Raw genomic sequence first — 25,412 nt, forward strand, 5'->3', positions numbered from 1 at the left:
TATGTCTTCCTGTCCTCTGCATCTTCCTCTGTCGTGTCAACCACTTGCATGTCCTCCCATCACTCCATAAACCTCCTCTTTCCTTTTGCTTTCTCCATCTTCAGTGTCCTTCTCCCGATATACAGACCGTCTCAATCTCGCCTCTCTCGCTTTGTTTCCAAACCGTCTAATCTGAGTGGTTCCTCCAATATACTGATTCCTAATTCTGTCCATCATTGTCACTCCCAACGGAAATCTTAACATTGAAACATTAAAAATAACTTAAAGTACCATGATGGCTACTAGTAGATTTCTTTTCTTTTTTTTTGAAAGAGCCAGGCTAGCTGTTTCCCCCTGATTCCAGTCTTTTCTTAGCTAACTGGCAACTTGTTGTAGCTTCATATTTAATAGACAGATATGAGAGTGATATCAGTCTTTTCATCTAACTCCTGGAAAGAAAGCGAATAAGCATATTTCCCGAAATATTTAGATTTTAGATGTTAGAATTGCTCTCATAGTAGTTTTAACTAGTTCTCACGCTTTCAGTTATTACAAAAGGCCTATTTTGACAAACGATATTGTAGCTGACTGGCTGTAATCACCATCTCTGTCATATGAGCACAACATACAGACCCAGTTTTACATTTTGTCTTTGTTGTGTCCATCACAATCTTACACACTCACAAAGTGGAACAAAATCAGTTTAACAGTTGTTTGTTCAAAACCGGCACTGAATACTTCGTCTGTCTTGAAGTTGCATAAAAGTTGAGAAAATGTCACACTTCAGGTGCCAAAAGTGCAAATGTGACACATTCCAATTATACACACATTGCCTATTCACGAGTCTTAGGTCAGCAAAGCTCTTTATCCTTTCAGATTTTACTGATGTGTATTTACTGCACTGTGTGATTTGTTGCATACTTAAATGCAGTAAATCATATTCTATGATTCAGTCCATCTAACAAGTTATCCCTGAACTTTATCTGCCCCTCATGTCATTCCATTAAACGTCCCCATTGTCAGGCAGGTCAACTCACAATAAATTCTTCTTTATAAAGTCTCAGACCTTGTTTCACGCTGTCCTTCCTCACACCTCTGACCCTCACCTTCAAGTGATCTTCTTTAACTCTCCTTTTATTGCTCCTGCTCTTCAATATCTTCTGCTGTCATATAGCTTGACTTCCTTTGCCATCAACCCCCTCCTAACCTCTCGTAACGCTTCCTCTCTCCACTAGTGCAAGAAATGATATCTTTCAACCTCTGGCTGCACTAGGGTGACTTTAAAAGTAAAGCTTGTTTACTGTAAACTGACAAATATATCAGCTACAGACCAAATAATGAACCCTTTTGTATACTTTTTTTGGGGTATCACTTTTCACCATTCAGTCCACCTCTCAGGTTTCATTTTTCTGAAAAGATCCTGTATTCCCTCTTTTCCTAATAATAATGCATTAATAAAATAATTTCTTTATCTATGCTACAATGCCCACTATCTCCCTCCTTGTGTTTTTCCAGAGACCTCTGCTAAGGAGGGTCTGCTGCTGTGGTGCCAGAGGAAGACTGCCCCCTACAGGAACGTCAACGTGCAGAACTTCCACATCAGGTGGGTCTACAATGCCGAACTGTGGCATTAACGGGGAACTGCAACCATCTTCTCATCTGTGTATCTTAAATGTAAAGTTTTATCATGTTTTTCCCCCCTTCTTTTTCCCAAATCTGTTGGTGTCTTTGTGTTCCCATGTAACATCCTCCTCTCGCTATCCTTACACCCTCCCTCATCCTGCTTTGTTACCTTACCTTCTTGCTTTTTCTTGCCCTCTTCTTCCCTCCTAATCCACATTTGTCTCATGAATCTTCACACCTTGCTCTGTATTTCTCCTCTTCTTATGGCTCAGTTGGAAGGACGGCCTGGCTCTGTGCGCCCTCATCCACAGACACAGACCTGACCTCATTGACTACTCCAAACTGAGAAAGGTGCCCTGTCCTTCCTTCCTGTTTTCCTTTCATCCTCTTCTGATGTGCTTTATTTCCTCTTTGATAATGATTAATACTCAGCATCACAATCAGTCTTCTTGAATCTGTTCATAGAGCTTTTATTTTAGAACTCAGTTTCTTTACATTTGTGACATTATGTGAAAATACTTTATTTTATAGATGTAATACTGAAAGATTTGCTATCCTGCATGCCCAAATTCACAGACTTGTACATGGCCAGTGACTCATATTTGCAGTACTATTAAGTAATATACCAGGGTGGGATTTTAAAAGCAGATGTCAGTACCAGTTAATTTGAGGTATAGCTCTTATTTTGTACTGAATATTTCAATTTGACCTTTTACAAAAATAGAAGAAAAGTATTTAATGTTTAATCTGGAGCTGTGTTCCTTTTCACTGTGGTCAAATGGCAAAGAGGAAGCGTACACATCCTCCCTCCAAAAACCTCTTGACCGTTGCTTGATCAAAAACAAGCGGGAGGTCAGAAACAAAGATGAGATTGTGTTTGCTTGCCAAAGCCAAAATAACTTTATAAAACTGATTCAATACAGTGTATGAATCCCATTCCTGTTTCCTTCCTCTCAGAGTGGATCATGACACTGGATGTTATTATGTCTTTTTCTCTTTGTGGTTTCATGACAAACCCAGTGCGGTCATACATGTGCGTGTCTTACACTCAATGTGTCTCCCTGTAGGATGACCCTATCGGTAACCTGAACACTGCCTTCGAGGTGGCTGAGAAGTTCCTTGACATCCCCAAGATGCTTGACGCTGAAGGTGAGTGTGTGAAACAATGAGAATAATAAACCATTGCAGGAACTTGTGTTTGTGGTGTTAGTGCTGAAACACACACTGATAACCTCCATGACATGATGGCAGATGGTACAAGGACAAGAGGTCCTTCTTACATGAAATTCAACCATTTGCATTAAAGAATTAATGCATTTAAATCACATTAAAAGCATCTTTTGAAGTACTGATGGTTGTGACCTCCAGAAAAGTTTTTTGTAGGCAAAATGGCTAAAATGACTCATAAATACAATAAATCATATTTTTCTTACTCTAGCAATTTCTTTTCTTTGTCATATTTTCAGATGAACATTTGAAATGTTAAAATTATAAATAAATATTATATAATACTTTTAAAAATCCACCCTAACAAAGCGTCTTTACAAAATAAAGTGACACACATCTATATGCATGCTTTTTCCTCATGAGGGATGGTTGTTCAAAAGCAGTTATATTCATATTTTAGCATTATTTCTGATCATATTTTCCACCCTCAGATATTGTGAACACACCCAAACCTGATGAGAAGGCCATCATGACCTACGTGTCTTGCTTCTACCACGCCTTCGCTGGCGCTGAGCAGGTCAGATAATGTTTTATTGTTATGTTATAATAATTTATTTCATAGTTTAATTAAAATTTTTAGTCAAAGGCTCTTTGGACCTAGCTGCTTTGTGTATAACAGTGTATGTTGACGTGTTATCCCTTTTTTAATTGATTACAGCAGATGATACATACACAACACTGTCAACATGATACAGCAGCAGTCCCCGATGAATAAATGTGAGAGATACGATATATTGTAAATGTATATTAATTGTTACTCTCTCTCAGGCTGAGACGGCTGCCAACCGTATCTGCAAGGTGCTGGCCGTCAACCAGGAGAATGAGAAACTGATGGAGGAGTACGAGAAGCTGGCCAGCGAGGTGAGAAACCATTATTTTAATGAAATGAGTTTCACAGCCAGAGTACTTTGTCTTTAAGCTTGAAAGCGTTTGATTTATAGTTAAAAAGATATTAGAAAAAAGCAAAAACTCTTTGCATTTGCGAGGCTGTTTGTTGGAGCTGCAAATAACCAAAACAACATCCTTGTATAATTCCTTTTAATCGTTTTCTTTGTAGAGAAATTGTGAAAAAACATGAATAATTCCAACGAGAAATGTGTGAATATCTCAAATCTAAGGTCAACCACAGCAGGGCCTTTTATAGTGCTCATACAGAGGATATGAGCCACCTGAGACATGAATGAACCCAAATCCAGACATTTTATACTAGAAGATGTACACACCTCTTAGTATTAAGGCAAACTGATAGTTATCAGACAGTAAAACCCATAAATAATACAGACAAGAATTAATCTTCACATTGACCTTGTTTCTGTAGCTGCTGGAGTGGATCCGCCGCACCATCCCCTGGCTGGAGAACCGCGTGGCGGAGCAAACCATGCGCTCCATGCAGCAGAAGCTGGAGGATTTCCGTGACTACCGCCGCATCCACAAGCCACCCCGCGTGCAGGAAAAATGCCAGCTGGAGATCAACTTCAACACCCTGCAGACCAAGCTGAGGCTCAGCAACAGGCCCGCCTTCATGCCCTCCGAGGGCAAGATGGTGTCGGTGAGCAGGACGGATTTTTTAACTTTGTATATTATTGTTTCTGCACAGCGTCTTTGTAGATTTTCAGGCTTTGACATCCGTTGAAGGATTACTTCCCCCTATGTTGTTTTATATCCCTAAAGCTGGTAAAATCCTTTCAAAACCCTTGCTTTGTGACGTAACAAAAACAATAATGTTCCCTTAACTACAGATACAAAGTCTTTATGGAACAGCAGCAATTTATTCTGGGGAAAAAAAGTGGAAAGGATGAAAAAACAAGTAGCTGAAAGAAACTTGAAGAGCACAGAACATTTGTCAGACTTCAGAAGTGGGTTAGAAATGCAAATAGAAACTTCACTTCATAATGCTAATAATGGAGAAGTCATTTCTAATTTCTCAAAAATTTACATAGATATTAAAATGTTCTCAAGGCATACATTATATTATTCACATTCTGAACACTCATTTCCCTCAAACGAGTGTCAATAAAACGGGTCAAAACTCTTGTTCGCTCTCTCTCCTCCAGGATATTGCCAACGCCTGGAAGGGTCTCGAGCAGGTGGAGAAGGGCTACGAGGAGTGGCTGCTGACCGAGATCCGCCGCCTGGAGAGACTCGATCATCTGGCTGAGAAGTTCAAGCAGAAGTGCAGTATGCATGAGTCCTGGACTGGAGGTAGGGAGGTGTGATAAACATAATTTCCTGCACACCAGGATCATTATGCGTGGGGTTTGAATTTTTGCCTCTCCTGAAGGTGCTGTAGTTTCCAAAGAAAAAGGGCTAGTAATAATTACTTAATTAAAGAACTAAATTTATAAGGATGTTACGGGGGCTCAGTTGGTTAAGGTGCATTTATGTTTTGGCAATATTGTTTTGGTTGCATTTGAACCCTGATTGGCCTCCAAACTAGTTGTAATTCACTCAGAATTAAAGGTGATCACGGTGAAACTTTCCTCCTTTAGCAGATAAATGTAAAAAATCAACCTTTTAGTCTCAAACTCTGGTGCATACATCATTCTGCACAATGAAGCTCAAACACTTTCCTTTACACTATTTAATGAAGAAAAAATATAACAGAATACTCATTAAACACTGGTAAGATCTTGATAAATCACATAATAAAACTATATAGAGTGAGGAAACTATCTGGAGTAATTTATGGGCAATGCCATAGTGAGTGAGAAAAGGTCTAACTGCAGTGGGGGAAGACAAAAGATCAAATGGATGCACTGAGAGCTGAATAAATGTGAAGATCAGGTAGTAAAATGTTTCTGCGTTTCAGGTAAGGAGGACCTGCTGTCCCAGAAGGACTACGAGTCGGCCTCTCTGATGGAGATCAGAGCCCTGATGAGGAAGCACGAGGCATTCGAGAGCGACCTTGCCGCTCACCAGGACAGAGTGGAGCAGATCGCTGCTATCGCCCAGGAGCTGAAGTAAGATGGAAATTCGAGGAATGAGGATTGCGATATTGAGACTGAGAACTATAGGAGGGACTGGAGAGCAGGAAGTGAGCCACTGAGGAGTTTTATGACTCCTAATGGTCGCGTTATGTTGAGAGCAGACAAGGATGTGAATACAGTGAAGAACAAAAAGATGCAACATATGAGTGGAAAGCATATTAATGAGAGCGATAAAAAGATGAAAGGATGATTCATGAAAGAGCAGAAACCTCTGATCTCACTATTTCCTTATTCCTCGCCACTCCTCAGGGCTTTTTTCACAGATAGTTTTGAGATGATTCCTTTGATGCTATATACAGTATAATATGCACTGGAAATGTATGCGTGCCACCCATGATTTATTATTCATTACTTCAAACGTAGATATTAAATACTTTAAAGCAGAATGTTCTCAAATGATCCTCTGAAATGCAGAAAAGAATAAAAATCCAATGTGTGTGTGTGTGTGATCCAGATATCTGGGGAAAAATATGATTGTAACTTCGGAGAATAGTTTAAAGGTTCTGTAGATGATGTTTTGTTTGTAAACCAGCAGTACATTTCATGAACTGATTTCTACCATTAGATATTTTAGTTTTAAGATTAAAATTGCAATTTTCTCTTGTGTTGACAACATTTCTGTAATGGATTATTAAATGGAACATTTTGGAAATTAACTCAACAGATTTGTCGCCTATCTGACATTAAATTATAGATGTTGCTGTGATTCACTCTGTTGTCTCCTAGTGAGCTGGACTACCACGATGCTGCCACAGTGAACGCCCGCTGCCAGGGCATCTGTGACCAGTGGGACAACCTGGGCACCCTCACTCAGAAGAGGAGGGACTCACTGGAGGTGAAACATTTTTTTTCATGTACCAATTTCGAAATGAAGTCAGGGGACAGAAGAAACAAGACAGTGCTTCTGTCCACACCATTTTGTTTTAGTAATATGAATCTTAACTGTTTGTGTCTTCAGCGTGTGGAGAAACTGTGGGAGACTATTGACCAGCTGTACCTGGAGTTTGCCAAGAGGGCGGCGCCCTTCAACAACTGGATGGACGGAGCCATGGAGGACCTGCAGGACATGTTCATTGTCCACAGCATTGAGGAGATCCAGGTACAGCCACTGTACTTTTAATGTTGTTTCAGTATGTGTTTGACTTTTATTTTGTAATCAGGCTTGTATCAAATAGTAATTACTATGTGTCCTGTAAATCATCTTATTGGCCTACAGGATGTTAAAATATGTTTTAGAAAATATAAATAAATCACTGGGTACAATCATCACAATAAGACTGCAGTGCAGTTATTTACCTTCAGTTTAAAATGTGTTTACTCACACTTGTTTATAGCTCTAAAAGCTCCACATGCAGTCTTTCTGTCAATGTACACTTGTATGCATTATAAAATCCATAAAACAATCCCACTATTCTGTGATAGTTTACTTAAATAATTTTCAATTGTGTCCTGAAAAGCAAAGTGTGTGCACTGGCAGGAATCTGTAAGAGTCAGTATTAAAGAGGAAACAACATGTAGGAATATGTACAGTATCAGTATTTTCCCCAGGTAGATACTGTACTTTATTTACTGTGCTAGAGTCCCATGGGATGGGGCTGGGAATATTTGGTATGGGACATCTGCTAGCTTGCTTTAGACTCGGGGAAGTCATTCAGCTGCACTGTTTTGGCAGACTTGTCTGTTCATTCAAAAATTGTGTAAACCTTAATGTGAAACACTGCAACTTCCATGTCTTAATTTCCTCCTTTAGAGTCTGATCACCGCTCACGACCAGTTCAAGGCCACTCTGCCCGAGGCCGACAAGGAGCGCATGGCCACCATGGGCATCCACAACGAAATCCTGAAGATCGCCCAGACCTACGGCATCAAGCTGTCCGGAATCAACCCTTACACCAACCTCTCCCCCCAGGACATCAGCAATAAGTGGGACGCTGTGAGTCAAATAATTATAATTCATAGTGCAGGAGCCTGGGAAATAACTGATGTATCATTTATATTGTATTATAAATCATTTATCCAAACTAAGCTGGATCACGTTCTGAATCTGCTTTTATTACTAGTTTTTAAATACTAGTGTGTGCAAGCTGACGCTGTGTAAACAGGAAATGTCAACCTAGCCTCCTCTCTGTGCGCTGCTTTTGGTCATCTGGCTAATAATAAGAACTGTACATACATAGTGACAGGTCAGAAATAGTACAGTACATTTAGGTTAGAGCGACACTGAATACTGCTGGCTGCAAGCTCTCAGGGCAATTCAAAATAACTGCAGAACACAATCTCTCAGATGTGTGTAACCCTGCAAGACTGCGCTATCTGTGCTGGAAAAATAGATTTATTCCTTTGGGACAAATGAAATAACTAAAGCTGGACTCAACCAACTATATATAATTCACAGACATTCCTAAATTCACTGTAATGTTTGGACAGTTTGCAGCATTAACTGTAGATTATGACTATAATATCTAGAGTTGTAAATGGGATTGAATGTAAAGATGCAGCAGGAAGGCAAGCAGCACACTGGTTGCATGTTTTTTTGCATGAAAGAGCTGCAACATAAAGTCTCATTCCTTTTGCTGTGTGTTAAAAAGCTCTTGTGACTGTGTGTTTACCTGCAGGTGAAGCACCTTGTTCCCCTCAGAGACCAAATGCTCCAGGAGGAGGTGGCCAGACAGCAGGCCAACGAGAGGCTGAGGCGCCAGTTCGCTGCCCAGGCCAACATCATCGGACCCTGGATTCAAACCAAGATGGAGGTACAGTGTTGCTATAGCACTACAACAGACTGACAGAGGCAGGAAAGGAAACTGCAGTTTAACCTTTGTAAGGTTTAAAGTTACCAAAAGACAATTATGGCATTTCTTTAAAATGTTTTTATTTGGGACACTGGATGAAGAATATTGACAAATTTTGACATAAGTATGTAATGATGACACTTTGATTACTGAGGTGAAATAATGTTGACCACAGAATCGATTATAAAAAGGCAATAAAACAGTATAAAACAATGAATTACATTAAAATACAGTCTTGGGATGAGATTTTATGGTTAGTCATGATTAGGTTTTAGCTCCTGCTGATAGATATCAGTCATGGCTGCACATTTAAAGATGAATTAACAGATCAGAAACTAATGAGCAGTAAATAAAAATACATTTATCTATGTACACAAACACCTGTTATTATACAAGAGCAAATAAAAACAAATATTCACAGAACTTGTCAATCAACTATTTCTCATTCCCCTCCCTGTTTACTGCCTGTGTACGCCTGCAGGAGATCAGCCACGTGTCTGTGGACATTGCTGGCTCCCTGGAGGAACAGATGAACAGCCTGAAGCAGTACGAGCAGAACATCATCAACTATAAATCCAACATTGACAAGCTGGAGGGAGACCACCAGCTCAGCCAGGAGTCCCTCATCTTCGACAACAAGCACACCAACTACACCATGGAGGTACAGTGGACTTCACTGCAGCCATGACGACAGGCTGGTCCTCCCACCTCTTGTTTCTTTTTTTAAAGTGTGTTTCCTCCACCTCTGCAGCATGTTCGCGTGGGCTGGGAGCAGCTGCTCACCACCATCGCCAGAACCATCAATGAGGTGGAGAACCAGATCTTGACCCGCGATGCCAAGGGCATCAGCCAGGAGCAGCTCAACGAGTTCAGGGCCTCCTTCAACCACTTCGACAGGGTGAGGCTGGATCTGGATGTACACTGAAATGATTCAGTAATGTTTTAAATTGCTGATGTCTCAAAACATAAACATGCATAAAAAAAACACCACAAACTACAGGACAGATCTCATATTTTATTCTTGAGGCATCAAAACCAATCTGACAGATAAATGTCTTTTTGTTCTAAAAGTTTCAAGATCACATGACTTAAGTTAATGCTAGATATTCCAGCAACAGCAAGAAATGAAAACATGGGCTTTATTACTATAACATAAGAGCTGCTTAAGTATTTGTCCTAATAATTAAAACACAATTGTGTTGTTCCTTTGCAGAAGAGAAACGGCATGATGGACCCAGACGACTTCCGTGCCTGCCTTATCTCCATGGGTTACGATCTGGTTAGTGCAACACGTACTCAGCTTGTTGAATAAATTGGAAAACCTGAGTGTCCACTCTGATGTGAAAGTAGCAAGAGATCAGAGCTTTTAAGTCAAGTCATTTAAAATGTATGTACTAACTGATGTTGGAATAATAAAATCCTTCTCTGTCTGACAGGGTGAGGTGGAGTTTGCTCGCATCATGACCCTGGTGGACCCCAACAACACAGGCGTGGTGACCTTCCAGGCCTTCATTGACTTCATGACCCGTGAGACTGCCGAGACCGACACTGCAGAACAGGTCATGGCCTCCTTCAAGATTCTGGCTTCAGACAAGGTAAGCAGACAAATACAGCATCCTGTTAACTTTTCTCCAGAAAATATCTAACCCCACATTTACCACTGACACAAACAGGACTTATATTTGAAATCTTCTGTCTTTTGTATTTTTGGTCATTTATATATTTACACATCCAAGCAATTGCTAAGATCTGGGAACAAGTCGATCTTAATTTCTTAGTTATATGTGTATATGTGTGAATTGGTTTCTAATAATCTTTTACACGTAGAAAGATATGACACAAGTAAAGAGGCTGAAGAAAGCCAGTCAGGAATTAAAGAATCTCTGCGCAATTAAAATGCAATTAAAATATTCATTATGTATTTAGTAAAATTTAGTACAGTAAAACTCTTGTAGGAATTATCAGGTTTTCCAGTGATCTGATCCTCTGAAATTAGTTAGCAGGTTAGCTGTGCACTAGGTTAACAGTTAAGTGAGCCAACTTCATGATCCTAGAAAACTGTTGAGCACAAAGAGCTGGCTAACCCACTAATCTCACTTTGTTGGTTCTTGAGTGCATGTAAACATTGTCATTGAACCCAGATCCCGGCAATTCACTAGATGAGTAAAATGTTATAAGCAACAGGAATAATGGCCAAAACAAAAATAAGCACCAAATTCCCCATCTTAATTCAGCTTAATTCAGCTTGAGAATCAAAGACTGTTTGCAGTTAAATTTCTCAGCCTACATCCTTTTTTAAAATTTGTTTCCAGTACAAGGCAGCGCTCAACTCCTGGCAGTGTGTTTGTGCTGTGGGACAATCACTTTAATCACTGCCTGCCTCCCTCTCTCTTCCCAGAATTACATCACAGTGGATGAGCTGCGCAGGGAGCTGCCACCAGAGCAGGCCGAGTACTGCATCAGCCGCATGACCAGGTTCATTGGAACCGACTGCCCCACCGGCGCTCTGGACTACATCTCCTTCTCCAGCGCCCTCTACGGAGAGAGCGACTTATAAACCGCTTCTCTTCCTCTCCTCCTCCCAGCTCCCCCTATTTCTCCTCTGTGGAGAGAGCGATTTAAACCCCTTCCATTGTCCTTCTATATTCTTTGTTCTTATCATCCTCTTTCAAATCTTAACTTTCTTCCCCTTCTCCCCACCTCCTCTTCCCCTCCTAAAAACACTACCCAGAGAGGGTGAGAGTAGAAGACTTTGCTCAAATCTTAGATGTTCGGACTGGTCAGCTTGTCCCTCATGTCTGTCAGAGTGCCTTTAAAAACCAGGAATGTGCCAGGTATTGCACTGAAGTTATGTACGCAGCATACATATAACATACCTGCCTTTAGGAGACGTTTAACAGAAGGAGGTAATGAGGGAGAGGAAAAAAAAAGTTTTTTTGAGCAAAGCCTCCTGCTCTGCCCCCCTCTCTCTCTCTCTCTCTCCAGATGACATATTTTTTGTAGAAGGGTAATTAAAGAAGACAACGTGATAAAAAAAAAAAGCTGGTTGGTCAGTTGGCTTGGTTGTGTATTTGTGCAGATGCATGCTATGTTGAAGTTTAGAAACGCTGTCTTTGTGAGTCTCTGACTCTTAATCATACAAAAACAAACAGTATCATTAGGAGCCTGTTAACATTTCAGTGAGCAGAGGAGCAAAGCAAGTCAGGTGCTACGATGTTACAAAGCCAGTTCTCACTCTGTTAGAAAATAAATAGCACAGTACTGTGAAACCTGAATGTTAGCAAAGATTGAATGTAACCTGAAGATCTTAAAAGCCTTAAGCTCAGGAAGAAACGGAGGGTGAACGGGAGCACTGGAGATGAAGCAGGCAGAGAGAGCAACTCAGAGCAAAGCACTGTGGGTAAATAAGAGACAAAGAGGGCCATGGCTGGACTTAAGAACGAAGACAGAAAGACAAACTGTTATGGCCAGGGAGAACGATCCCACACACCTCTCTCCTAAATTTAACATCACATCTAAACATATGAACGTGATTTTTTTATTTTTTTTACGTCATGGAGGAGGGACTCAGACAGAGAGAGGTGTCGAGCAGCGAGAGACAACAGGGCATCAGGAAAGTTGTGGACAAAATAAGAAGAATGGATACTGTACATGGGACCATAGCAGGCCTATGTCAGTGAGGAAGCAAATAGGGTTTTGGTCCCATTGACAGGTCGGCCAGGATAATCAGTGCGAGTCGACTCCTCCCTGTGCATGATGGTGATATTTTAAATTTCATTTGTGCTCCGTTCTCCTCCATTCATTCTGTCCATCATCACCAATGCCACAAAAACTCACTTTCACACAGTTAAATTTTAAAAACTACAACTTGGAATAAAAAAGGAAAATTATATTACTAAACAGCAGTTGTTTGTGTTTCTTTATCACATTAGTACAAGTGAAAGTATGAGTTAATGGGCGTGTCACTTGTACTACAAAACACCCTAATTCTAACATTTGACATAAGATACAAAGATATTTGGTTGACTGCTGATCAACAAATTCAGGATGTTTTGGAGTGTGACGTCTCATCTCTGGTTTAATCTGAGCTGTACAGACTACAAACTGTCCCAACCTTTAGCCTCCGGGCCGAGGTCACATGTCGTTGTCGGGGTCCCAGCAGAGGTGGGTCGGGAAGCTGATGCCCCTCTCCTGGGCGTAGCGTATCCAGCGCTCATTGTCCCCTTGGTGCGTCAGATACCTGCAGCCCATCCTCTGCTCGAACTCCCTGAGGTCACACCACAGCTGGAAGTCCTGCAGGAGGAAAGATAATAATTACACTGTATATGTCTTTAGTGATGGTAGATGTCATCATGAACACATTATTACAGGTAGTAGCTCGTACTAAGTTGACAGACTGATTATAAATGTGGAATGTATCTGACCTGCAGCCAGGGGTGTCCCAGTGCTTTGCCCACGCTGAACCTCCGTCTGACCGACACCTGCAGCAGGTTATTAATGAGACTCACAGCTGGAGAGGAAGAGGGAGAGGAAGAGAGATGAGCACAGAGGATTTACTCAGATTGTCATTAAAGTGGTCCACTGGAGTCACCCAGTGGCCAACAGGAGAAGACTGTGACTCTGTTGGGTATGAATGCTGAAAGCTCTTCAAACCAACTCACACAGAGAGGTTTTTAAATGTTTCATGTGGTGTTAAAGTACATTTTTGGTGATGCTTTATTTTACAGGTCTGTGATTTCATATTCATTTTTCAGTAACCCTTTAATTTGCACTAAATTAGAGACAGTGTGTTAAATGAGCACAGTTCTAATTTATTAATTCCAATTAATCTGTCTACCAGAAGACAGTTAATTGTTTTAAGAATTATGGTTTAAAAGAGGAAATTCTTAAAGACACTTAAAAGGGAAAATTAAAGCAAAATTGATATTAAGAGGTAAATAAATATATAAAAGTGGAGGATTTTCAGTGTATTTTTAGTTATTCCATTAATTAATTCAACTTTCAACTTACTTCACTGTCATTTACAACAGTGAACATATAGTTGCCATTATTTGATTCAAAGTTGAATCTCTATTACAATTAATACAGTTGCCAGGTAACATCTTTTAACTCTCCTTGATGATGCATTCAAGGACACTCTGAATTCTGATCATGGATTTTCAAAAAGCCTTGCATTCAGAGCTGTGGTCAGAACAAACCCAGGAGGGCAAGCATTAATCAAACATGAACTACGTGAAAAGGTTTGGTAGTTTACATCCGAGTGTCCTTGAATGCACCAACAGAAAAAACAAACCACGCTTACCCTCCAGTGAGATGGAGGCCCAGGGTTGTCGTGGGTACATGAAGGCAGCGTTTGTGATCTGCTGTTTGATGTCCTCGTCCTCGTTGAAAGGGAACGTGCCGCTCAGGCTCACGTACATGATGACGCCCACGGACCACATGTCCAGAGAGCGGTTGTAGCCGCTGCTGCTGATCACCTCGGGCGCCAGGTAGGCAGGCGTGCCCACGACCGAGCGGCGGAAGGACTTCTCACCGATGATGCGGGCAAAGCCGAAGTCGCACAGCTTCACCTACGACACCGAGTGGATTTAATACGCTGTTGTGACAAATTGTCAAACACACACGTATAAGAACAAAACGCTACCTGAGGGAAAGGGTCCGCAGTGGCCAGCAGTACATTCTCAGGTTTCAGGTCACAGTGAGCGATATGTTTGAAGTGCAGATACCGCAGAGCCTCAAGGATCTGCAACACACACACACACAGAGGGCAAAAACATGAGAACGACGATACATCAATATTCTTAAACTTTATTTAAGCAGGAGACGCAAAAAACTTTTTAATAGATGCTTTTGGCCTCCAGGCTGAGGGATGGCCTAAAAGAGTCTGGACTTAAATTACTTTAGTGGAACACTAGTGTAAGCTTTTGGTTTCTTTTGTATACAATTTGTATACTGTATACTGATTTTCAGATGAAAACTATAAAAATGAAAATCTAAAGAGAAGGGTTAAACTGGGACAAGCAAGAACAAAAACCGGCTTTCAAGCCACTGCTACTGGTCACAACTACCCAGTGATGAAGATAAAGAAGCATTACCTCTGGTTCCCAGACTTTGGCGGTCTGAAGTTGAATGTTTATGAGCTGTAATCAGTTTAACCAAAGAGTGATAATCCCTTCCAGATTGTTGATCATTAAATTAAATTTAAGAATGTCCAGTAATTCATACACACAAAAACACAGTCAGGAGACATGTTTTTTTCTCCACCTTATTCACTATCTCATGACACCTCAGATTAATCTTTTGACCCCTTGTGGGCTCCTGTTCTTCAAATTATTATCATTTAAATAATTCCTGTACATTTACTGATCCAAAAGTGACCTTACCTGCATGACCAAGAAGCGGGTGTTGCGTTCAGGGAGTCGGCCTATCTCACTGGACAGAATCATCTCCAGCATGTCTCCATGGAGCTTCTCCATGACGACAAAGACGTGCTCCACTGTCTCGAACATCCCCTCCAACAGAACCACCCCGAGGTGGGACAGATTCTGGACACACACACACACACACACACACACACACACACACACACACACACAGTTAGAGAAAATAATCCTATAATGAATACAAATGAATGAAAACATGTATCAGTACCTGCAAGATGGCCACTTCGTTCCTCAGCTGTCTCTCCTGTTTGGTGGGGAAGCGCGTCTTGTCGATGACTTTGATGGCGACGGGACGACCCGACTTCCTGTGAGTACCTGAAGAATGATCACTTATATAACTTTATTTAACTAGGGAAAGAGCCTCACTGAGATTAAACGTCTCTTTGCAGATCTCTAAATGGCTCATAACCAGTGTTTCAATATCTGCATCTTAAAACTTTTACAGACATTTTTGGTGATGTTTTATTTTACAGGTCCATAATTTCATATTGATTTTCCTAAACAGGAACCCTACAATTAGCACTAAAGTAGAGACAGTGTTCAATTAAGCACACTTCCAATTAATTCATTCCAATTAATCTGTCTGTCTACCAGGAAGCAAGCGATCCAAAATATGAAGCTGATGAATCAACAGTTAATTAGTGTTTTAAAGAATTACGGTTTAAAAGAGGAGATTCTTCTTGGAATCAACAACACAACTAACAAAAATAACTTAATTGTTAAATTAGTACAAAAATACACATTTCTTTCCAGGAAACAAGGTAGGTAAAGGAAGCAGGCAAACCTGCCAAATCTCAGCTGGTTATTTGATAAACATCTGACTGATATTGTAATGATTTAACAATGTGGTTAAACTCAGTTCACCTTTGTATACGACTCCAAACTGTCCGGAGCCCAAAACCTCATCTGTGAAGATCTGATACACTGAGCTGATGTCCTGAAACACACACAACACACACACACACACATTAACAGTGTACAACACACTACAGAGGTATGTTAAACATCTCCTCACTGTATTATTAGAAATTCAGCAGTATGAATCCGACACTTACCACGCTGTCTCTGCGTGAATCTCTATCTGCAAACACATTCATTCAAATAGAAAGATCATTTAATGGATGCAAATAGTTTAATTAGCACTTATTTTCCAACAAGTAACATTATATTAATAGTGTTTGTTTTTGACTACATACATTTTCACTCATTAAATTAGTTTGGATACATGTTCCACTGCCAACATTAAATTATTAATAGAAAAACAGCTCATTAAGTTGTGCTTGGTTACATAAACTATAAAAAGAAACATTTTCTCATTAACATCTGGTAACGTTAATACCCAGAGGGGTTGTTTTCAGCTCACCCTGGTTCTCCTCGCCGTTTGCCCCACTGCTCTGGACGGGCATCAGAGCCTGACGGATGGCGCTCTCCCAGGCCGGCCCGTTCTCTCCGGCCACCACGCAGTACACCAGAGAGGCCGTCACCACCTCGAAGGAGTGCGCGCAGTTGCCTGGCAACAAGGGCACGGAGAGCTGGGAGGGGCCTCGGACCTGCAGCACCTCGGACAGAGTGATCTCCTGCAGGAGAGAGACAGAGAGAGGGTTCTGTTTTTTTCACAGAAAACCACAGGAAACTGTAGATTCTGCAGGTCATGAGTTCTACCTTGTAGTACTTGGTGCTGCTCTCGTTCTGGTACAGAGTGATGCTCTTCCAGTCCAAGATCCAGTAATGACGTTTCCTCTGAGAAAACAAATGATAGAAATCATTTATAAAGGCAAGACGTTAATGGCTTTTTAACAAGTTAATCCCAAAGGACGCATTAGAACAGACTCGCCAACTTGCTGTCCTGTCGGTTAAATCTGCACCTGCGTGTTATAGTTGATTAGATGAGAGGCTATTAGTGTGTTTGTGAAAAATAGAAACTAAATGCACAACCTGCAGAGAGTGAACAAGGCTCAACCAAAACAAACAAACAAAAGAAAGCTTGGATAACAAAAAAATGAAACAGCAACATACACAAACACACATTTAAACAACAATTTTACTTCACAAATGTGTCAAAGAGGCAAAGCAGCAAAGAACTGAGGTTAGAAAAAGTTAAGAAGAAGATGGTTTTTAAAGATACATGTATTTTTATTTTAGGTTAATAAAAGAATCACACAAAACCTTCAGACTCACCTGACATATAAACTAAACAACATAAATACAGACTCTTATACCAAATACACATGAACTGGGTATCAAAAACAAAACTTGAAAAAGTGCTTTTTAGTAGAATTTGTTGGACTCTGCAAAGTGAGTGATTAAGAGACGAACTGTTTTTAGCCACATTTTTAATCTGTGTGTGTGTGTGTGTGTGTGTGTGTGTGTGTGTGTGTGTGTGTGTCTCACCAGTGTGTCAGTGTTGGTGTGATGCAGCAGCCATCCCTCTCTCAGGACTCCACCGGCTCTCCTCTTAGTGTGATGCACCGTCTGGACGAGCCTCATCAGAGGGATGTAGCTGCTGAAACACGGACTGATGGGACGGACGGAAGACAAAACAACAACAGGGACGTGAAAAAGAAGAAGATGGAGGGATAAAAACTGAATTAAAGTCACTAATGGAGCAGTTGTGTCCTTTGAAAGTCTCTTCTAGATGCCTCTAGGTGGCAGTATGGCCCTAAAGCTCACTGACACAACCAAACTTGTGCAAATGAACTGAGAGAGGAATGACTGGAAAGATGACAACAGCTGTGAGTCAAACTTCTGACATCATCAGGACGACGTCTGTGCCACCTTTTTTAAATTGGATGACATCACCTGAATACATTTACAACCCTCTGACCTCATCGGCTCTCGCGGTTGCTCTGCGTTCTTGGTCTCGGTGATCGTGTCTCCGTCGGTGGACATCTCATCGTCAGAGATATCTAGTGTTGTTGTACTGGTGAGCTCTGAATCATCGTCCTCTGGTTCTGGTCGGCAGCTGTTAACCACTACTGTGAACTCTGGGAACGTGACAAGTGAATCACACGGCAACAATATTAGGGTAGTAATATTATTTAGTAATATTTATCTGCACATTTAACTGTTAGGTCGACAAAATGACAGAAACCTGAATATAATGAATGATATATAGCATATATTAATGATATACACAGCAATAAAAGAAGCAAATGTTCACATATGAGAAGCTGGAGTGAGCAAATATTTTACTTTTTTCTTGATAAATGATTTTAATTTAAAAAGTAAAATAACTTTAACAGCTCAAAACCAAGACGCACATTTATCTCACTCACTTGTTACCAAAGATGACATAATATTAATAACAATTAATGCTTCTTAGTTGACATTGATTGCTTTTTGTGACTTTCTTTTTTATAAGTCAACAAGCTACCATGCTAAGGTACCATATTAACCATCTTAGTTTAGCGTATTAGCATGCTTACATTTGCTAATTAGCACTAAACACAAAGCACAGTTGAGGCTGATGGGAATGTGATTTCAGGTTTTTTGCCATAAACAAAAATAAGTAAGAGGAAAAGTCACTGGAAGTACTTAACATTCACTCTTCTGGGCACCATGAAATCTATTTTTAATCTCACCAGGCTTTGATCACATTTTCCTGAATCATCATCCCCACTTGGACAGATTTCAGGGAATCTAAAATGGGTCCTGAATCTATCAAAAACCCTTGAGACGGAGGGTGAATCAGCTTTGACTCATCACGGGGTTATGGGAACATCAGAGCTGGGGATCAGTTACAAGCCCAGAATACAAAACCAGACCCCTCCAGGGACCGCTGCTGCTCACCTTCCCCGTTGACGCCTCTCTTCTCTCCCGGACAGTCTCTGGGGACCAGCGGCTCACAGCGCCGGTGGCAGTTAAACCTGCAGTCTGACAAAATGATCAGAGAGGAGAGATGGCAGGTTGAAACACTGAGGGTGACTTTGATAATTGCACATCCAAGTCTCTTCTGGTTCTAATGAGCGTTCTGCTGCATCCCGTCTGCAAACACTGCATAGCTATATTTAAGGATTTCAAAGCATGCACTGTATTATTATCACTCCTTTATCGATTAACAAACAGTATCAGCTTTTTTTTTTTGGGCATATCATCACTTTAAACAGGCTATTGCAATATGTAAAACACACGCAATAAAAGCTTTCCTTTAAAACTTGTAACATGAACATACAGCTACAGGATAGACCAAATATTGGCTAAATAAAAATAAAGTGGGGGCCGACAGAGGCTCAGACAATTTAAGGGAACGTGATGGAAAATGCTTAAAAAAAAACCTTAATAAAAAAATTGTATTACTTAATTTCTTATTATTTGTATTATTAGAAAATCTAATTTATAATAATATAACATACCAAAATGCTTATAATGTAATATAACTGAATCTAATGTAATTTTTTATAATGTATTTTAAATACAAATGTAATCATTATTATTGCACTAATAAAAGTAAGAACATAACATAATGTTATTTGGGGGCCTAGGCATGGAACAATTTGGGAACCCCTGGGCTAAATATAGACTATGGTGAATCAGGTTAACAGTAAAATATTGGTCATATTATTAGGCATGCAATAACCTACTTAATAATAATAATAATAATAACAGTACAACCATACCGTATAGTAACACTGGGTCTCCAACTAACAGTTTATAATCCACTGTAAATAAACAAATGCCTCTTCCCATTAAAACCGATGCAACCTAATAAAGTTGGTCAACAATAAACCGACGTTATTAATGCTTTAACGTCAGCCAGCGGAGCGACAGACCTTTGTTAGAGTTACAGTAAAGTTAGCAACAAAGCTCGTAGCAAGGTAACATTAGATAAGAGTCAAACCTGTCCGCTAACCGTCCAGGTGACTCACCTCTCCAGGAGCGCGTTCAGCCGCCTGATAAAGTTTGATGTGGTCGCTCCAGCATCTTTTATTCTGATACCGCGGTCGCTGCATTTACTGTTTCTGTTTTGTGTCTTAGACTTTGCGGAGTTACTGTTGCCTCAGGTTGCGTCAATCAGCACAGCGGCAGATATTTCCTTAATGTTAATGCGCTAAAATATAAAAATCTCTAGTCTCAAACCACTGTGGGAGCAACTCCAGTCCAAGTCTCAAACAGGTCCTCTAAGGCCGCCGTACAGACTGCAGGACACAGTGAACCTGATCTAAATGTATGTGCTCACTCAGAACTGACAGTGTGAACAGCACAAACAACAAGGAATCTGATCTTTTCAGTGCTGGGCCATTTTCATATGGTAATTAAAGAGTTACCTCTGTATAACAAACACAAAGGAAGCTGTGTGGGTGAAAGCTCCAGAAAAAGCTAGAAAAAGGACTTTAAGTAGTTAGTTATAACTAGTTATTCTATGATGCAGATGCAACAGCTAATTTGTTTACCCAAGAAATCAGTTCTTCATGGACAGTTGCTAATTTAGTTTTGTGTAAGTGTGACAAAGCAACAAATGTTAGTATCTCATTACAAATAGTCAACCATTATTGGATTGCTGATATCTATATTTGAGAGTTGAAGAACAGTTGACGCTGGTAGGTATTTAGCACACAGACACAAGAGAGCTATCTGGTAATAATAAATTACAGTATATATACACTAATACATGAGACATGCTAGTAGAAGCCATTATACACACTTTGATAAGCAGGAAGCCTGAATCATCCGTCTCACCTGAGCACTGCAGCCCCTGTCTGAAGAGCCCTTTGAGCAGCCGGTGGCAGTACTGGCAGACGGTGGGTTTGGTGTAGCTGTGGATGTGGAAGGTGTGAGGGACCTGAGCCCTGCTCTTCTCACCGTACCCGATCCCCAGCCAGACCGGGGGCTCTGCCCAGGACGGAGGCCTGGAGGAGGGCTTGGACATGCTGATCTGGTGAGGGACAGATGGTGAGTCGTTTGCCCATAGGTGTAAACATGTGATTTTAAGAGTGGTAAACCCTTCAAAAACAGGTTTCAGTGACTCGGTAGGGAAGAGAATATAACCAAATGTCCTGTTTATTGAAAAGTCCACTAAAATGCTGTAACCCTACTTTAACAATACTTCCTTACCTCTTCCAGACTGCCTCCTGACTGATTGGACAGGGAGTGTGAACGGGGTCGTCGGGGAGGAAACAGGGACAGGCTGGTGCTAACCTGCCGTCGTGCTCGAGTACAGTCATTGGGCAACTGGAAAGCACAACGTTTATGAAAGTCTAACCCGCAACCTGAAGAGAGGGAGAGGTGGAGAAGAGACGGACTGGAGTTTTAAAAACATTTTGACCTTTGTGTGAGCCATATGCTGATTAATGACACTACTGAGGTATACGATGAGGAGAGAGAGTGGCTTTACCGTCACATTTTAACCCCTGTCGAACGAGGCCCCACAGCATTTCTCCACAGTGGTGGCAGAAAGTGGGCGTCCGGTACGACTGGACCACCAGGGAGTGTGGACGGATCCTCATCTCAGTCACTGACGCTGATTCTGAGTCAGATTAAAATAAAGAGATGGGATTACACCACTGATTTGATCCTCCTCTTTGGCTTTTTGAGTGCTACTGAGAAAGTATTTGACACCACTGCATTATATTTCCATGTTCTACATTGTTAACCTCTGACCTGCGATGATGACCTCGATGAGGTCTCCATCCTGCAGCCCGTCCTGTTCTGTCAGGCGGTACAGCAGCGGCTCTGAGGTGGGCTGATGTCTGAACAGCAGAATCTTCTCCCCGGTGCCCACCACGCTGCAGTCTGGAGCCTGAACACACAGACGCTCAGACGTTGATGCTTCATCCAAGACACAAGCTAAATTTAAAGCTTTTTGAAGTGCAAATTGAAAGCCTTAGATCAACCAGCTGTTTTGAAGCTAATACGAAGATCTCTATTCATCTTCTACTCTTTCATCCCTTTTCCCACATCGTAGTTTCTCTCTATATCTTTATTTATATGATCTCAAGACAAAGAACCTGTACAGAAACATATCCAGCCTGAAGGCAGCAAGTCTTGAACATCAAAACAAAAATAAGCTGTCACTTAAAATTCTGGCAGCAAAAATTTGGGACACCTGGTGCAGGGAAAGTTATTGAGACACACATGAAGGCTCTAAACCAAATCACATTTTTGGATGTCTCAGTGCGTTGAAAGATTGATGTAACTGCTGAGTTGAAATGCTCAGTTACTGTTCCCTGGTCAGAAAGAAAGATGCATTCAACCTTGAGAAAAGTTCAACATCTAGAGAGACAGCAACAGAAGACTTATGTAAAAGTCAAACAATCTCTTCACAATCACAAACCATGACCTAGTTCAGCAATAGGAGCAGAAATCTGCCTTTTGTGCTCAGCAGATAAGAGATTAAAGAAATACTGAATAGTGTGAAGAAAACCGCATCTTCAGTCTTGTCAGTCGTCTTCAGCCGTTGCTATATTCGTGTGCGTGTGTGCAAGGAGGTAAAATATCAAAAGTGCGCCACAATATGCAGCTTGGCTGAGAAAACGTTTCTGACGATGCTGTAAGTGTACCGCCTATTCGCGAGGAAGGTTACGTAGGGACACGATCAGCTGGATCTGAGATTTTCTGAATGGATATGTATTTTATCATCTCTAAATCCTCGCTGTTACTGTACATTTAATTCTTCCTAGATATAATAAAACGGTGGACAAATTATAGAGAAATATAAAGCAAACTAGAGACCATTACGTTGAATTAGTCTCTGGCACAATTAAACAACAATTCCTAACAGTTGTATATGTGTCCACATCTCTTCAAATCAATTCAAAATGAATGGTCATGTAAAAAAAACTTTCTTAATTCTTAAAATGAACTAATTATTTTTTTTATCAATGGCTAAAAACAAAGACCCCGAAAAAGGTTAGTTGTTCTGGGTTTTCCGCTGGTAGTGACACACACATATACAGTATGTGACATATTTGCAGTGGCACACTCATGCTGTCAGGTTTGTGTACAAGTGAATGCACCAAAATGTGACAGATGCCACGCACACACACACACACGCACACACACACACACACACACACACACACACACACACACACACACACACACACACACACACACACACTCTTCAGACCCTGCTGACCTGCTGCCTGGAAACTCCAGAAAAGATCAAGGCTGGTGTGACTGAAGCAGGCTGTGTGTGCGTGTGTGCGTGTGCGTGTGCGTGTTTGAGATCGGGTGGGGAGAGAGGCTGCGGTTGGAAAGTTTGCTGTGCTCTTGTCGACCACACAGTCTCTCTAACTGAGGCAGCACGAAGACCAGACCAGCTGACTCTGAGACCTACACCTGCAATTCCTCTTCACTTAACCTCAGCTACAGCTTCAGTACACCACTGACCTACAAACTGTGGATTTAAAGTTTACTCTGACAGAAGATTTTTTTATTTTTTATTACCCAACTCTCTTCCTCAAGTTCTTAAAAATACATAGGAGGTCTTGAAGTGGAGGGTTTGAAGCTATCGACCTAGTTTAAATGTATAAAACGCAGGTTAAATGAGGCATGTTAGTAAACCTGAAACACTACAGCCAAAAACCACCAACATCGTTTCAAATTATGCATCAGTCAACGATGCACACACACTTGGTGGTTTTCTTAAACACGGTAACCTACACAATCTTCCTTCATGCATAGGGTGACCTTTCAAAGTCAACTTTGTGATAGTTTGAAGAGGCTCAGAACGTCAGCTGAATATTTTCCAAGTGGGACTGTGTAAGGGGTTAGAGCAGATTTCAGAACAGTTACCTTTTTTTTTAAATTATTACTAATAAGGCTTTTTAAACACCTTACTGCTAACTTTGGCTCTTTGAAGCTGCTGCAACTGTCCACTGGAGCAGCTGTTTGTTGAGAACAATCCCAATCATTCATCATTGAATTTTTCAAAACCAGATTTGACCATATTCTGCACACAAGCAAAACAGTTTCTGTTTTAACCACTTCTCAATGGTACTATTAAAAACTGAGTTTGAGCCTACATGTTAGATAGAACAAGGGCTAACCTAAATGCTCTGGCTTGTTGATAGGATTAGCAATTTTAGTATCACACTTTCCATAAAGATGGGGGACTACAAATCGATGCAGCAGGGGCCGAAATGCCCCAACTTTTTGTTTCTAGTACCAGTCAGGCTCCAAAAGCACTGGAACCCATAATGCGAATAATCGCACGCTTGTATCAAACCCCACACCTCCGGTTTGCAATGTAAACATTCAGTGAAAGATCCAAAGCCTGGTTGAGTACTGCTCCTCATGACACGTAAACTGAGCTTCATGAGTAAATTCGGTGAAATGCCACTTTAACAATCCTTTGCTTATGAACCCGCCTGATCTGCTGTGTAATACCCTGAGAATTCAGTGTGAAAGGAGGCCACCAGTGGGAGGTTTTGATTACCTTGCGCTCTATGATCTCCGCGGCCAGCCTCTTGGCATGGCGATAGCTCAGGTTGCCAGCAGGGACTTGAACCATCTCCCTGAACAGGCCGAGCTGGAAATGGACCAGAGCCGGCGCGGGACTGGAGGGAGCCACTGCGGACATGGAGAAAGCTCCTGTGGCAAGGTGGGATTAGTTTGCGGATTATTACAGAAACAAACAAACATTGTGTTATACATTTACTTAAACACTAGCTGTTGAGGACATCATTTGTAGTTTTCAATAGGTACTTATGAACATTTTATCAAGTGTCAAAGTCCAAATCTAAAACAGTCAACTCCTGTACCACGTATTATTAATGGAACCATCAGTTTGAAATAGAAAGTGACACATTATAAGTGACTAATACCTTCTGGCCTCCAAAAAAGACAAACATTTGCAGTGAAACCTTTATGGGACTCAAATAAATATAGAGTTTAATGATGAGGATATCATTAAGCTACATACAGACTCACAACAGCTATTTTTGAATTTCCTATTACCAAAATAAAAACACAAACAACATCTCAAGACACTCAATGAAAGTAACCTTACTTGCTAATCCTGGTTCATTCAAGCTCCTGTCTTTTACCTCAAACGCAGGATCGTATCTCAGCAATGCGACAGCTGATCAGTCTGTGAATGTGTTGTCGATTCTCTACATAAACCCTGGTGAGCCTGGTTTCCTTCTTGTGGGCTGTCGTTGAGACAGGAAGTTACATACAGAGGCTCACCTCTATGAAAGCTGCGATGGTGCAGCGTACGGTTAACACTTCCAGCCCTAGCAGTGAAGCGTGTGTGTACGTACACACACACACACACACACACACACACACACACACACACACACACACACACACACACACACACACACACACACACACACACACACACACACACACACACACACACACACACACACACACACACACACACACACACTTTGAAATGGTCAAAACCATCTCAAAGA

The 25,412-nt window shown here is 41.0% G+C and overlaps 2 protein-coding genes across 7 annotated transcripts in view; one reads left to right on the forward strand and one right to left on the reverse strand.

The window, feature by feature from the left end:
* The window catches only part of actn3b (actinin alpha 3b), a 33,801-nt gene extending 21,296 nt beyond the window's left edge, over nucleotides 1-12,505 (forward strand). Inside the window, exons 5-21 of the mRNA XM_051428892.1 lie at nucleotides 1,495-1,582; nucleotides 1,875-1,953; nucleotides 2,670-2,751; nucleotides 3,261-3,346; nucleotides 3,598-3,690; nucleotides 4,148-4,378; nucleotides 4,884-5,031; nucleotides 5,639-5,789; nucleotides 6,543-6,651; nucleotides 6,775-6,915; nucleotides 7,567-7,749; nucleotides 8,432-8,566; nucleotides 9,087-9,266; nucleotides 9,357-9,503; nucleotides 9,819-9,884; nucleotides 10,042-10,200; nucleotides 11,004-12,505. Of these exons, the coding sequence (XP_051284852.1) occupies nucleotides 1,495-1,582; nucleotides 1,875-1,953; nucleotides 2,670-2,751; nucleotides 3,261-3,346; nucleotides 3,598-3,690; nucleotides 4,148-4,378; nucleotides 4,884-5,031; nucleotides 5,639-5,789; nucleotides 6,543-6,651; nucleotides 6,775-6,915; nucleotides 7,567-7,749; nucleotides 8,432-8,566; nucleotides 9,087-9,266; nucleotides 9,357-9,503; nucleotides 9,819-9,884; nucleotides 10,042-10,200; nucleotides 11,004-11,162 (2,237 nt within the window). The 3' untranslated portion in view covers nucleotides 11,163-12,505. The remainder of the gene's footprint in view (nucleotides 1-1,494; nucleotides 1,583-1,874; nucleotides 1,954-2,669; nucleotides 2,752-3,260; nucleotides 3,347-3,597; nucleotides 3,691-4,147; nucleotides 4,379-4,883; nucleotides 5,032-5,638; nucleotides 5,790-6,542; nucleotides 6,652-6,774; nucleotides 6,916-7,566; nucleotides 7,750-8,431; nucleotides 8,567-9,086; nucleotides 9,267-9,356; nucleotides 9,504-9,818; nucleotides 9,885-10,041; nucleotides 10,201-11,003) is intronic.
* LOC127379387 (serine/threonine-protein kinase D3) lies at nucleotides 8,669-25,209 on the reverse strand. Of its 6 annotated transcripts, none has more exons than XR_007888299.1 (20): nucleotides 24,998-25,207; nucleotides 24,425-24,579; nucleotides 21,646-21,784; nucleotides 21,380-21,511; nucleotides 21,100-21,254; nucleotides 20,725-20,920; nucleotides 18,838-18,921; nucleotides 17,873-18,032; nucleotides 17,440-17,563; nucleotides 16,711-16,788; nucleotides 16,412-16,625; nucleotides 16,104-16,129; nucleotides 15,913-15,985; nucleotides 15,257-15,363; nucleotides 14,989-15,150; nucleotides 14,250-14,348; nucleotides 13,908-14,175; nucleotides 13,030-13,115; nucleotides 10,005-12,898; nucleotides 8,669-9,526 (listed from the first exon to the last, which is right to left on the reverse strand). XR_007888299.1 is itself a non-coding variant. In XM_051428903.1 (20 exons), exons 2-19 carry the CDS (start codon nucleotides 24,566-24,568, stop codon nucleotides 12,740-12,742), a joined length of 2,406 nt encoding a protein of 801 aa, XP_051284863.1. In that variant the 5' UTR covers nucleotides 24,569-24,579; nucleotides 24,998-25,207; the 3' UTR covers nucleotides 8,669-9,526; nucleotides 12,720-12,739. The 6 variants fall into 6 exon arrangements, 5 of the variants coding, with proteins under 5 accessions (XP_051284863.1, XP_051284865.1, XP_051284862.1 ...); XM_051428903.1 differs by having other exon boundaries at nucleotides 12,720-12,898; XM_051428905.1 differs by having other exon boundaries at nucleotides 8,669-12,898; nucleotides 25,035-25,208.
* Between the last annotated feature and the right edge of the window lie 203 nt (nucleotides 25,210-25,412).

This window comes from Dicentrarchus labrax, unplaced genomic scaffold, assembly GCF_905237075.1.
Source record: "Dicentrarchus labrax unplaced genomic scaffold, dlabrax2021, whole genome shotgun sequence".
In the NCBI taxonomy this organism is placed as follows: Eukaryota; Metazoa; Chordata; class Actinopteri; family Moronidae; genus Dicentrarchus; species Dicentrarchus labrax.